A 13619-nucleotide genomic window follows, 5' to 3' on the forward strand; every position below is an offset into this window, starting at 1 on the left:
CTTGAGACTCATGAATTAAGATTTTTCTCCTAAAAATTCTCAGATCATCTTTCTAGATTTTCTAGATTTATTTAGTACTAAAACAGCAAGACTTTCTCTAAAGATTTTTAAACTAAAGATCTGGCTCAGTATCCTATAGTCACTTGTGGACTGAATTAGATCTTTTCAGACTGTTGTTATCCAGTTCCATAATCCTGTACTGACCCTTAAGTACATTAATTCTAAGAGTAAGAATCACTTTCTTCTCTTGGTTTTAGCCAGTTTTATTCCATAATACTTTCCTCTTTACAAAATAAATATTCTTTTACTTATTTTGCATAAGTGAAAATCTGTAAGACTTTATATTACACACACACACATACACACACACAATTTTTTTTAAACAAACCTGTATATTCTTCTTTTTCACTGGAAGTTAACTTGCTTAAGTTAATTTGCCTACCTAAAAGGAGATGGACTGAGTTATATATATTGAGAAGATATGGATACTAAACTAGAGAAAGTTTTAAGATTTTAACAGTTGTATAATACTTTCCCAATTTCTTTCAAATTTGCAAGCATATAAATTAAACACAAACTAATTAAAGCCAATTTTCAAATAAAAAAAATTACATTAGCAAAATGTGCGTTCTTATGCAAGAATTGAATTTTTTAAAAAATATCTTCCCATCCCTGTCTGAAAATGAACGGCTTATTGAAGTAAAACCTGCCATTCTGAATTTTTTCCCCTCATAGAATCCTCTAGAAAATTTTGACAAAACAATCTGAAAACTATGATTTCAAAAAAAGCATTATTCTAATAATTCTCTATTGATAAAATGTATCTCCATGCAAAATGTTTTTGCACAGAATGCAAAACAAACATGTAAATCAAATCAGCTTTTTGATCAAAAAAAAAAAAACTATAGAGATGTACTCTCATTAAAAAGCCTACTATGATATATAGCATTACCTATGTTTAACATATATATATATGTATGTATACATATATATTAAAACAGCAATTTAAAAAAAATTTTGATTTAACATAAAAATCAGAACAAAAAATATATTTGCATACTATCATTGTAGTCATTCAAAGTTAAAATACCACTTATTATTATCCTCATGGTTGTCATATTCTGATTTCTTCTTTATTCCTTCTTAACCAATTACTATACACCCAAGCAGCTACATGAATACTCTGCAATTGCAGAGACAGAAGAGATGCATTTATTTATAGGGTATCAGAACAAGGTCAAAAAGATAAAGTGCTCCCTTCTCAAAGGTATGGCTAGATAACTTTGGCCTAACTGGTAGAACATAGTTAAGGGACATAAAGAGGTGATATATAGTAAAATGTACCATTTATATCTTTGGGAGAACTTCTTGAAAGATGCACTTGAAATACTGGTGGAAGGGCTGCTTTTGGGTTAGACCTAAAAAGTAAAAAAAAAAAAATATATATATATATATAAATATATGTAGTTAATATTAAAGCCTTATGTAATTAGATTTCAAAATTAATTTTTTATTTAAAGTCTCATTAAAGTTTCATCATTTATTAAAATGACAAAAAAAAGCAATGTTGCCAAAAGCATCTGCCAATTTAGAAAGATCAATATCTATATAGTGTATCTCTAGAAATAAGTAAACAGCCTTTGCTATTTGAAATCTGAAAAATGATAAGAAAAATGCTTTCAGATGAATAAAGGATTCGTAGAAAGGTTTTCAATTAATAACAGTGATGAAAAAACATTCAGAACTGAGTACTGGAATTTCACTTACCACAGATATAAATTTAGGGCTTAAAAAACCTCCCAAATTAGAGTTGGTGAGAAAAACAACATTGAGGTAGCAGAAAGAAAACTGCTAGGAATGAATCAAAGCAAGTCAGAAAAGAAACTCTGAATTTCACTTTCACTAATAGGAAAATGAGAGATTTAAAATCAGAATTGTAGAAACAGGAACAATTTTAGATATCAAATTGGCCAAAAAGTCCCCTTTAGTTCTAAAAGGGGTCACTAGGTAGCTCCATGGATAGAATCTCAAGCCTGGAGTCATAAAGACTCATCTTTCCAGAATTCAAATCTGCCTCTGACAACTAGCTTTCTGTGAACCTGGGCCAAGCCAGTTTTGACTGTTTTTATGGTTTTATAACCATTCTTAGCTAATTTTTTTAAAACCTAGAGAAAAATACTACCTTGAAAATAAATAGGCACATGAAAATTTTAAAACGGTACGGAAATCTAAACTATAGGTTGAACCTAATTTTTGATATTCAGCTTTCAAGACATTTAAAATGAGTGCCTGCTAATTATTCAGTAATCATACTTTTATTTATACATTATAAATAAACAAACCAATTCTCTGTATAGCAAAGAGAAAGTTCTAGAGGTAAGATGGTCTCCATTGTGGATATTGGGATATCATCAATTTAGCACACTTGATTGTGATATTTCAAGAGTAAGTGAGATATTAAAGTTTTTGACAGATTACTCTGATGAGGAAGCATACTATAATGCAAAGTGAACTGGATTTGGTATAGAAGACCTGGACAAATTCTGCCTTTTCACTCATGACTTGTATGACTTTGGCTTAAAACCTCAATTTTTTTCTTCTACAAAATATGAAAATTGGACCACACAGCCTCTAAGTTTAGTTCAGTGTTTCTCAGTTTTAATTCTATGATACCATGATGAAATGGGAGATATGGGACTTAAACTAGCCAGAGCTGGATATGAGAGAAGAGGCAGTTGGGTGGCATGCCAGATCTGCCATATGTTTATTAGGAAAAGCCAAATAAGTGAAAGATCTTACTCATCAGGAGAATGGCGCAAAGACTAAAAGCATTGGGTAAGCAAGGAACTGTTTTCTGGTAGCTGTAAGGAGGGAATCAAAGCTTCTCTGATATTGAATGAGGGGATCAATTTCAAGTATTAGATAACAGGGGTAGGAGAATACTTATGTGCAGTGGTCAGAGTGGCACAGAAGGGAAGGAGATGGTAGAAAGTGTCATCTTCCCCCACTTTGTCTCCATTTCCCTTCTCTTCCCCTACCTATTTTCAAGTATCCCTCTCCTCCAAATCTTTTCTCTTCTTTTTTCTTATTACCTATCCATGTCAACTATTTTTTCTTCCCTTTGTCAAAATGATTTTTCTACTAAATTTCCTAGAGAATTCTTAATTATTTTTATACAGTACTTTATAAATGTTTTAATACTAATAATGCCTCAGAACGATATTTAATATATAGTATGTGCTAATTAAATTTCCACTGATTAAATGAAAGAGACCAATGTCAAAATAGCTGAGGACTGTAACACCTTAATTATTTATACTATTAAAATTGGAAAGCTGAAGCCAAGATCTGGCAATCCTGAAAGTTCTGAGTTGGAGAAAGCTAACATTAAAGAATCTTCTTCAGTTACTGTCACAGTCCAGGGTCAAGCCTTCCTAAGAAACCCAAAGATACATGGAAGTGCAGTTGAGACTAATCCATTAAGCAGCCTGGCCATTTCACTATCAATCCCACTTTTTTATGCTAGAAGAGAAATCCCTTTCCCAGTCATCTCTCTCCTATATGTATAGTCTTGTATTAGAATGTAATGGTCCTTGAAGACCAGGGATTGTCTCTTTTTTAATCTTTAAATCCCCAGTACTTGGTACAAAGTAGTCCCTTAATAAATGTTTTTTCATTCATGTATATATTCACAGATTCAATTGTTTATTCATTAATTTAAGAAAAAAATGATTGGTTTCATTTTATGGACCAAGAAGGAAAACAAAACACTTACAAACCAGTGGAGGCCAAAACAGCTGAGTCTTGTAGGTTTAAAAATACATAAGAGAAAAAACAGAAAAGCAAGGCAAAGATCCATAGAAAGGACCATCTAATTCAACCTGTACTTGCTCAAGAATACAAGGTCGGAAGATGACCAAAAAGAGGTCATCCAATCTTCCTTTGAAGGCCTCTAATGAGGGAGCTCATTCTTTGGTCAACTATAATTGTTTCACTAGTTTTCCTTACATTAAAATCTGTCTCTTTGAAAATACTCATTGCTCCTGTCGCCTTCTGGGACACCAAGCAGAACAGGTCTAATTCTTCTTTGAAAAAGAAAAATAGAAGTGACCAAAAAACAAACAAACAACAACCACAGGAAAAAAAAAAAAAAAGCAATAGTTGAGAATGAGGATGGGAAAAGGAAGGCAGAGAATAAGGAAGTAGAGGTTGACAAAGCAGAATATAGCCTGTTAAGTGGGAGAGGAAGACAAAGAAATGAAACAAATCTATAATAGTCTGTACATCCCTAAAGAAGTGTAGTACCAAAGAAGTTTATATCAGCCTGCTACTCTATATAAGCCTTTCTGTCATATAGCTTCCTAAATTCTTGTGGTAAAAAGAAAGAGAAATATTGATATTGTTGATGTTGTACTAACACCACCAAAAGAGAATATGTTTATATTATTTTATAACTGTACTTTTTATAGATTTGATTAACCCTTCAAAACTTGATCCTGAAATTTAGAAAATGTACCACCTGAAAATACAGACTGGTGGAATCATGTACCTGTGGTAGCCCGAGACCTTGAAGGTAACTCAGGCCCAAGTAAATCTTATCCAATAGATTCTTTCAGTTTGGGAGTAGAGGTAAGGTCAATTAACCATTGTCTAGATTTAGAAAGTAAACAAAACTGGTAAACAATTATGATATTCCACACTGGAGGGAAAACTTCATGAGATGGGAGAATCTGAAGAAGTCCCTTGCAATGTGAAAGACTAAAAACCCATATTAAAGAAAATTAATTCAAATAAAAGGATCTACAACTTCTTTCCTTAACTGTAAACCAAATCTCTGATACTTAACTCTATGAAGCTTTCTAATTGATAATAATGGCTTAGAGTATGTCACCTAAATCTTGCTATTTCTACTTTTGCAGAATCTAGGAAGAATTGACTGGAAATCACAGGTTGAAATGTCTGCTATTGCCATATTTAACTGTAATCTCTATATAGATGATTCTCTAACGCTGTCCTCTCTTTTTAAGATATCTTCAACTTCCTACTGGATATTTCTACTTAAATATTCTACTTTCATTAAAAACTCAACCCTTTACCTAAAAATAGTTTCTGATTAAAAAAAAATACTCACCAAGCTTGAAACCTTGTAATCCTTGACTTTTTATTTCTCTCTTATTTTTATATCCAATCAACTTCCAATTCTTATCGCTTCTTCCTTCATAAGGTACCTCCTCTTACATATACCTTGATTTCTATTCTTACAGTCCCTGCCCTAGTCTAGGTCTTTATGACCTCAGAATTGGATTACTGCAGTAATTTCCTACCTGGTCTCCTTGCTTCTAGTCTCTCCTCCACATCATTACTGCCAAGTTAAATTTCCCTAAAATATTTCTTAAAAAAAATTTTTTTCCCTAAAAGTTATGTGATCGACAAACTTGCTAAAAAAACTTTCAGTATATCTCCTTACTACTTATTAAATAAAATCCAAACCCTTGAATATGGCATTTGAAGTTGATTACAATCTGGATTTAATTTCTCTTTCTAACTTTAATTATTACTGCTGTCCTAAAATGAATGTTTCGTTCCAGTTCTACTCGTCTATAATCTCTCTTAAAAAAAGATATTATAAAAGACCATGTGAACACCTATCTCTCTGGATCTCTGGTAACACTATAAATCCTGTTCTCTCCCTGTCTCCTTTATTCTTATCTAAAATTCATCCAATGTTCAGGTGCCAGTTCGAGTCTTTTCCTAACCCACCATGACTTATCAGCACCTCTCCATACTCTGCATTCCAAAGGCATTGTCTGTATTCCTCAGCTTTGATCTCACAAAGCCATCACTCTGATCTAGCCCCTGATCTCCTCTCATTGGGTTGATTCCAATGTTTAATTAGTTCCCTTACTATGAAGGTTTCCATTCATCCCCTATACAGGTATAAAATGGATAAAGTTCAATTCTGTCAGTATTTTGTTCAAAGAACATATCTTCAGCTACAGTTTATCTCTACTTATTGCTTTTGGCACAAAACACAAACTCCTGCTATTTAAAGTCCTTTACAATTGAACTCTAGCCTACTTTACAAGAATAATTATACATTTTTTCCCATCATAGCCTACATTTCCATTCAAACCAGCCTATTCACTGTCTCTCACATACAATATTCTATTCTCCTGCCTCCCTTAGATCTGAGATGCACCTTTGCAAAGCTCAGCTCAAATCACTACCTCTTATCTGAGTGCCTCTTTGAACCTGTCAATGAAATTACTTTGAATTTACTTGAAAATACATTTTATATTAGCTTATGTTTGTGCATAGTGTCTCCTCTAATAAAAATGAGTCTTAAGTACAACAACTGCTTCATTTCTGTCTTTGTATTTCCAGCACTACACTCAGAAAGTGACCTTAGCTTCTATGATAAAATAAAATTTAAATTACTTAGTTTTATTAGTAATAATAATTAATTGACCTTAATTTTAAAAGTAGACAAGTGAAACATCCTATAATTCTCTCAAACATAAATCAAAACCTAAATAATTTTTTAAATGTGACCATGGCCCTTGGATTTTTCTCTTAAGTGCCACCAGTAGTTTTCTTGATAGAAACCTGAAATGGAATCTGGCTTTGGCAAATCACTTAATTTCTCTGTCTCAATTTCATCATCTGGAAAATGAAGGAATTGATTTACTCAATTGCTAAGGGGTCCCCTAAAGTTCTAAATCTAGAATCCCTTGATTTTTTGTTTTTCAGTTCTCTTAACTCTGAATCCTAAACAGATGTTCATGGGGAACTAGAATTCTGAGCCATATGTATAAAATATTTTTTATGACATTAAAAATCACTATAATGACTCCATGCTGACTATTTCAACTCTGGGTTAAAAGGTATAAATCGTAAGGATTAGCATTATGGCTAGTTGTCCCATTTTAAATTAATTTGTATGACTCTCAACTTGCAGAAAAGAAAAAAACACAAGGTACACTATCTTTCAGTAAGAAAAAAGGTTGTAAGGTAGCAAGAAAATGTTAAGATTCTACAGTAAGATTGTGCCTGCTTGTTCACATGCTTTGTATTATGTAGTAAAACTACCAAGAAAAATTTTAGGGCCACTCTCCTAGCTCTAAAATTTATAACTTTGTATGGAAAAGAAAGGAAGGGAAGGTTTTGTTCTTCTTCTACACCCGCCCTCTAACTGCACATGTTCTGTCCCCTAAGATTTCTATCCAAATGGAAAACTACATTATCTTGAAAGGGCATGTTAGGAGAGTAAGTAAAGATGGAGACCTAATGTAAAGGAAGTAAGGTGACCAACCCACCAAGCTTCCCTTCCCACCACTATAATAGCAAACAAGGAAATTAAGATTTATTATATGGGATTATTAGGGGGGCTGGGCATTTCCCCCACAAAGTACCCTACTCTCCATTATGGGCAAAAGCACAAGATAATGGAGTTTTTGTAGGAAGTTAAAGCTTAGGAAGGGAAGCCAGATATCATTTGGTAAAATATTATCTGAACAAGAATTCCCTCTACAATCCCATCCTCCATATTTTCAATCTACTCTCTGCCCAAAAACTTCCATTAAGAGGGAATGTACTAACTCTTGAAGCACCCTATTCTACTCACCTCTTTGCAATTTCTGCCTATTATTCCTAATTATACCCCTAATCATGAAGCAAAACAAGTTGAATTCCTTGGCCCTTAAAATAACTGATTAAGACTATCATGTGCCACCCCCACCTCCCAAGTTTTTCTGTCTTTAAGTTAAAAATCCCTAGTATCTTCAACTGAAGGTACTTCAATTATGGCACAAACTTTATAGCTTTTATTTTGAATGCTCTCTGGCAAACAACAATAACAAACTTCAAACCCAGCTCTTTATATTTCACCCTATGGTCTCCCATCTAGTTGTACAAACTCCTAAATTCAAAAGAAATTCAGTCCTAAGTTTGGGAAGTATTAAATATAACCATGTACACACACACACATCCACACATCAGAAGAGTGGAAAAGGCTAAAAAAAATTGGTGTAGGACTTACTACCCCTCTTTCACTAACTACCTTGTAATTATCTATATTCTTTTTATAGTTATATATGTCGTTCTTTTTCCCTGTGAGTATTTGTTGTTATTTGTATGACCAGTGTCTGGCAAAAACCCTGGCACTGAAAGGTGTTTCACAAATATTTGCTAATTATTCAAGAAGAGAAAAATTTCTCAGTCATGTCAGGAGAAAAATCTGATTAGTCTTCCCTTAATACCCTCAAAAGTTGATCCCCTTGAATATGGATCAAAACATAGTATTTTCACCTTCATTGCTGCTGCTGTTTGTTTGCTTGTTTTTTTCTTTCTCATTTTTTCCACCTTTAATTTGATTCTTCTTGTGCAACATGGTAAATGAGGAAATATGTTTAGAACTACTGCACATGTTTAACCCATTTTGGATTACTTGCTATCTAGGGGAGGAGGGAGCTGGGGACGGAGAAAAATTTGGAACACAAGGTTTTGCAAGGGTGAATGCTGAAAATATCTTAGCATGTATTTTGAAAAATAAAAAGCTGTTATAAAAAAAGATGATCCCCAAAAGATTTTTCAGAAGAAAGAGATGATGTTACCAAGGGGGTAAGAAAGAGATGATGTCTCCCAAGAAAAGAAACAATCAAAATGATACATTCCTTTGCTTTAATTACTAACATTTTGACTCATACATCCAGTTTATCTGCTCTCATACATTCCTCCACTCCAGAACAGACACAAACTGAGAAGACATAATTTTTTCCTCTGTTGAAATAATCATATGATTTTAAAGTTTTCTCTAGACTTAATAAGTTTTGTCCTTGTTAGGAAAAAAAAAAAATGTAATTAAAAGAGCTTTTGGGATGCTTGATTTAGGCTTTAGTAAGGGAAGGAAAAGCCAGTCACCACAATCTCTCTTCTATCTCCCACCCAATTACATTGCCATATTGTTCATTTCTTTTTTGTTATAGCTGTTTCTTTTCTAAATCCCCAAGGCTGGGGGTACAATTTTGTCCCCCAATCCTTTTTCTACCATGTAAAAGAATAAATTAGGAATTAGATGGTGCTGGAACTGTACCAATGACCTGGGCTTTTCTCTTAACCAAAGATATTTAAGAAACAAATAAACTCTTGCAAGTATCTATATTGCCAGGGAGTAGAAAGATTAAATAAAGATATTCACAATGACTGTGTGTTTTTTTTTAATTAAGGCACAATAATGACTGATCTCTCTATTAATGTGATTATCAAGGAGCAATCGCTAAGAAATTTAAAAGCAAAGTTTATAAATTCACAACCATACTATCTCATCATCTTCTTAGTTTCTGACCCTTGCTGTTACAGAATAAATGCATCAAGGTTGGTATAAAACCAAACAAAGATGACTCAAAGAAGTTTTCAAGCCTGAAGTAGACATCATCTACTCTAACTAGCTCATTTTACAAAAGAGGGTACTTCGGCCCAAAGAGTTTAAAATAGTTTCCTAAAATAATTTAACTGGTTAGTGACACAAAACTCAAATTTCCTAATTCCTAACCTCTTTCTCCTTTATTTCTTTATTTCTCCTTTTTTCTCCCCCAACTATCAAAAGAGAAATAGAACTTTTGGTTCTTTTGTTAGTTATTTCAACATACAACCAGTATGACAAATTTAGAGTGGTGCTTTCTGAACATTCAGTTTTTTCATTATTTGAACTGTACTTACAGTATTTTGAACACTGCCACACAAGAACTAAAATATTTTCTGTCATTCTTAGAGTTTAAAAAATATTAAAATACCATCTTTTAAACTGAAAGACAGTTGGATGCTTTTCCCAAAATTTACACACTCAGAGTTTGGAACTAGAAAACCAATAAAATAAACTATTTAAGGCTTTTTTTTTAATTAGACAGTCTTTGGTGATGCAAAGGCAGAGATTATTTTTGTTACCTCCTGCCTCTATCTTCCTAAAGTGAATATTGTTGGCTCTGTCATAAAATTCTAGATATTGCTCAACAGACAAGATAAAATAACATCATAACTTTGTATCTTTCCAGTGATCAATTGCTGTTGCTTCTCTCCTTCTGTCCTGGACCACAAATACTATGATATATAATTTGAATGTAGGTAATTAAAAAAAATTACAGGTAAAGTTTCATAAAAGTTGCATACTACATTAGGGTAGTATTTTGAAGCAACCTAGTCATTTCAACTAAAGATGTATACGCTAAGACATTGGCAATTAAGATGAGAATCATGAAAAAAGGTATCATTTCTATTATTTACAGAAGAAGCACTAATTATTAGCTATACTTGATAAGCAGCTTCCTCCTGAATACATTTAAATTGTAGGGTGTGGAAGAGACTAAAGTCCTAATTGAAAGACTAAATTTATTCAGGGTTAGTCCAACTCTGAGCTTACCAAGTACTAACAAAAAGTTAGGAACACACATAAACCCATTAAGGGTTTTATTATTACAGAATTGAATAGCAAAAAAAAATCATTTAAGAGTACAGATTACAAATAAATTCATAATGAAATAATCTAATAAGCATTTACCTTAAAAATGCAAAATTAGACTAGTTCTGCTAAATGTTTTATTTTAGTATATCTAACAAACTGTTAAGCAGCTAGGTGGTATAGTGGATATAGCATCATGTTTGGAGTCAAGAAGACTCATCTTCAGAAGTTCCACTCCAGCCCAGACACTTACTAGTTGTGAGACAAATCACAAATGAGCTAGGAAAGGAAAAAGATACCACTTTGGTCTTTGCCAAGAAAACCCAAATGGGGTCATGGAGTTAGACACAACTAAAAAATAACTGAGCACACAATCAACTGTATGTGTACTAACCTGTTTATCATTGTCACGTGTCTCTGCATCGGCACTTCTCTGGACACTCCACTTCCAAGTGTAGGGGGCAAGGTATATGGTGAAGTTTCGTTACCAGACTTGACACATTTTTCTCTTAAGAGTGTGGGTTTTTTGCTGTCTCTTTCAGACTCTGAAGAAAATCCTGGTTGTCTGAGTGTTGCTTTTGGTTTTCCTATAAAAAAAAGATGTACATATGGGATTGTATAAGCTTCCTAAAATTAAAGATTCATTATGTCACTCTCTTGCTTTCAAAGATGCTGAAGAGCCAGATACCCCTAATTTCAGGTTAATGCACAGACATCGCAACCTAACTAATAAGGACTTACTCTAATTACTTAACCATTTTTTATACTTATTCCACTCCAAATCCCAGCATTGTTCTTCAAACACATATCTTCATTCCTTTCTCCATGCTATTTCCTTGGTCTTCCAACCACTTCTATGACTGTTCCAGCTTGGTACTTGATTCCCCTCACTCCTCTAGCCTTTCCCAAAGAACTTTACCTCTTAAGGGCCAGGTATTGTCTCAGGGACTGGGGATACAAAGAAAAGTGAAGGCATCTTGACTCAAGGAACTTTTGTTCTATTGACAAAAACAACATGTGCACATATAAGTATATACAAAAGTCAGGGATAAAGACTGGAACCTGTGACTTCACTAAGGAAATTCCTACATGAGGAAAAATCACTCTACCAATACAGATTGGTTCCTTTTCTTCAATGGCTAGTCTTAATTAAAAGTATTAGAAGTGAAGTCACTTGTCCATGCTTACCAGGCCAGTATGCTTTATAAACATACCTTGATCCCATGTCCTCTTGAGTCAACACCAGCTCTATTTGCTGTATCACATTGCCTCTCATACAAATTTTATATATATACATACATAACATATATATAAGTGTGTGTATATATATATATATATATATGCAAAAAAAATTTAAGGTAATATCTAGGGAGAAGTGCTACCAGCTTAGAATCAGGAATGGAAATTTAAATTTTTTTTATTATTTTATTTCCCTCAAATACATGTTAAAACAATTTTTTAATATTCATCTTTAAACATCTGAGTTCTAAAATCTTTTCTTCTGTCTTTACTCCTTTTCCCATTCCCTGGGAGAAGACAAGTCATTTGATATAGGTTATACATGTGTAGTCATGCAAAATAAATTTCCATATTAGTCATGTTGCAAAAGAAAATATAGACAAAAAACTCCTCAAGCCCCAAGAAAAATTAAAAAAAAAATTTAAAAATTATTCTTCAATCTGCATTAATACTCCATCACTTCTTTCTCTGGGGATGGATAACATTTTTCATCATAATTCCTTCAGAGTTGTCTTGGATCACTGTATTTGCTGAGAACAGCTAAGTCATTCACAAGTGATCATCATCTTACAATACTGCTAATACTGTGTACGGTGTTCTCCTGGTTCTACTCCTTTCACTTTGCATCAGTTCATGTTAAGTCTTTCCTGTTTTTTTCTGAGAGCATCCTAAGCATCATTTCTAACATTATAATATAGTAAGGAAAGATCTCATTTAGGAGGTCTTTGTCACTCTTGGGCACTTCAAATAAGTCACAGCTTTTTAATGCTTAGAAAATACCTTAGAAATCATCTGATCCAATATTCTCATTTTGGAAATCATAAACTGAGAAATTCAAAAAGCATATAAGTCTATCCAAGATAACGCACAAAGTCAATAGCAGCATAAGTATGAACCCAAGTCTTCTGGCTGCATCTCACTACACTGTTGTACTTATTAAATATACCCTTCCCCACAACAAGTCTATAAGCTCCTTGAGAAAATGTCTTATATTCATATTTTTGAATTGCCTTCAGTGATGAGCAAAAAATAGGTACTTAATAAATGCTATTGATTTCACATGCTCTATGAAATTACAAATTTTGTAAAAACTAAACATAAGTTTAAACTTCTAAAAAGTTTATAATCTGCCAAATCAGCTTCTGGTACTCTAGTTGATGTTTTTCCCTGCAAAAGCCACTATAATAATAAAGATAGAAAGCTTCACACCCCACCTGATGTTATTTCCAATTTCTTTTCGGCTCATCAAATTTACTTTATAGTTTTTTTTTTAAGTGGAAATTTTTAAGTGGAAATACTAACCAGACTTTTTTCTTTGAAATAGTACAAAACAAACATGTTAATGCCACTTGGAATTCCAAAGTATTCATTGTGATCATGAATTCCTTTTCTATATGATTAACCATCTGTAGACAAAGCCTGACATTTCCAGCACATAAGACAAACTTACCTTCTAAGAAGAACGGCATGGTTTTTTTCACTCTCATTTGACAATTCACCTGCCTTCCTGTTTTTCTTTTTGAACTCCTCTGGCGTGCTACTAGTTGAGCAATCCGGGCTGTCTCTGTGCAAGCCACAGCATAGCAAGTTATCTGCTCATAGGAAGCAAGGAAAAAAATTTGAGATTTAAAATTTCTTAGGAGTAAGCAAAACAAGTAGACCTCAAGTAAAAGCATGCACATACAAATGATATAATATTCCTTTTGTTTATTCTCAATGAAAATACTTTAGCAAAAATACATTTTTCAGCATAATTTACAACTATCTTTTTCAAAAAGCTTTATTCATTTTATTTTTCAATTTCAGAATCAAATTACAATGTTACTCTTCATATATCATGATGATAATGCTGGATGACTAGTAATAGAGATTGTGATACATGGAGTCATTTTTTTCAATAGCAGTTTTTTACTGATTTCTCTCTTTT

General features: G+C 33.0%; 1 protein-coding gene across 4 annotated transcripts in view; it reads right to left on the minus strand.

The window, feature by feature from the left end:
- Positions 1 to 13619, minus strand: part of TDRD7 (tudor domain containing 7) — a 102445-nt gene that overhangs the window by 56705 nt on the left and 32121 nt on the right. For 2 of the 4 annotated variants that reach the window (XM_051995713.1, XM_051995728.1), the window contains 4 exons: positions 13143 to 13284; positions 10848 to 11040; positions 1345 to 1418; positions 389 to 442 (listed from right to left, as the gene is read on the minus strand). In XM_051995713.1, coding sequence (XP_051851673.1) covers positions 389 to 442; positions 1345 to 1418; positions 10848 to 11040; positions 13143 to 13284 — 463 coding nt within the window. Of the gene's footprint in view, positions 1 to 388; positions 443 to 1344; positions 1419 to 5131; positions 5832 to 10847; positions 11041 to 13142; positions 13285 to 13619 lie in introns of those variants that run through there. The other 2 variants (XM_051995719.1, XM_051995736.1) reach the window with 2 other exon arrangements.

This window comes from Antechinus flavipes, chromosome 1 (assembly GCF_016432865.1).
Source record: "Antechinus flavipes isolate AdamAnt ecotype Samford, QLD, Australia chromosome 1, AdamAnt_v2, whole genome shotgun sequence".
Taxonomy (NCBI): domain Eukaryota; kingdom Metazoa; phylum Chordata; class Mammalia; order Dasyuromorphia; family Dasyuridae; genus Antechinus; species Antechinus flavipes.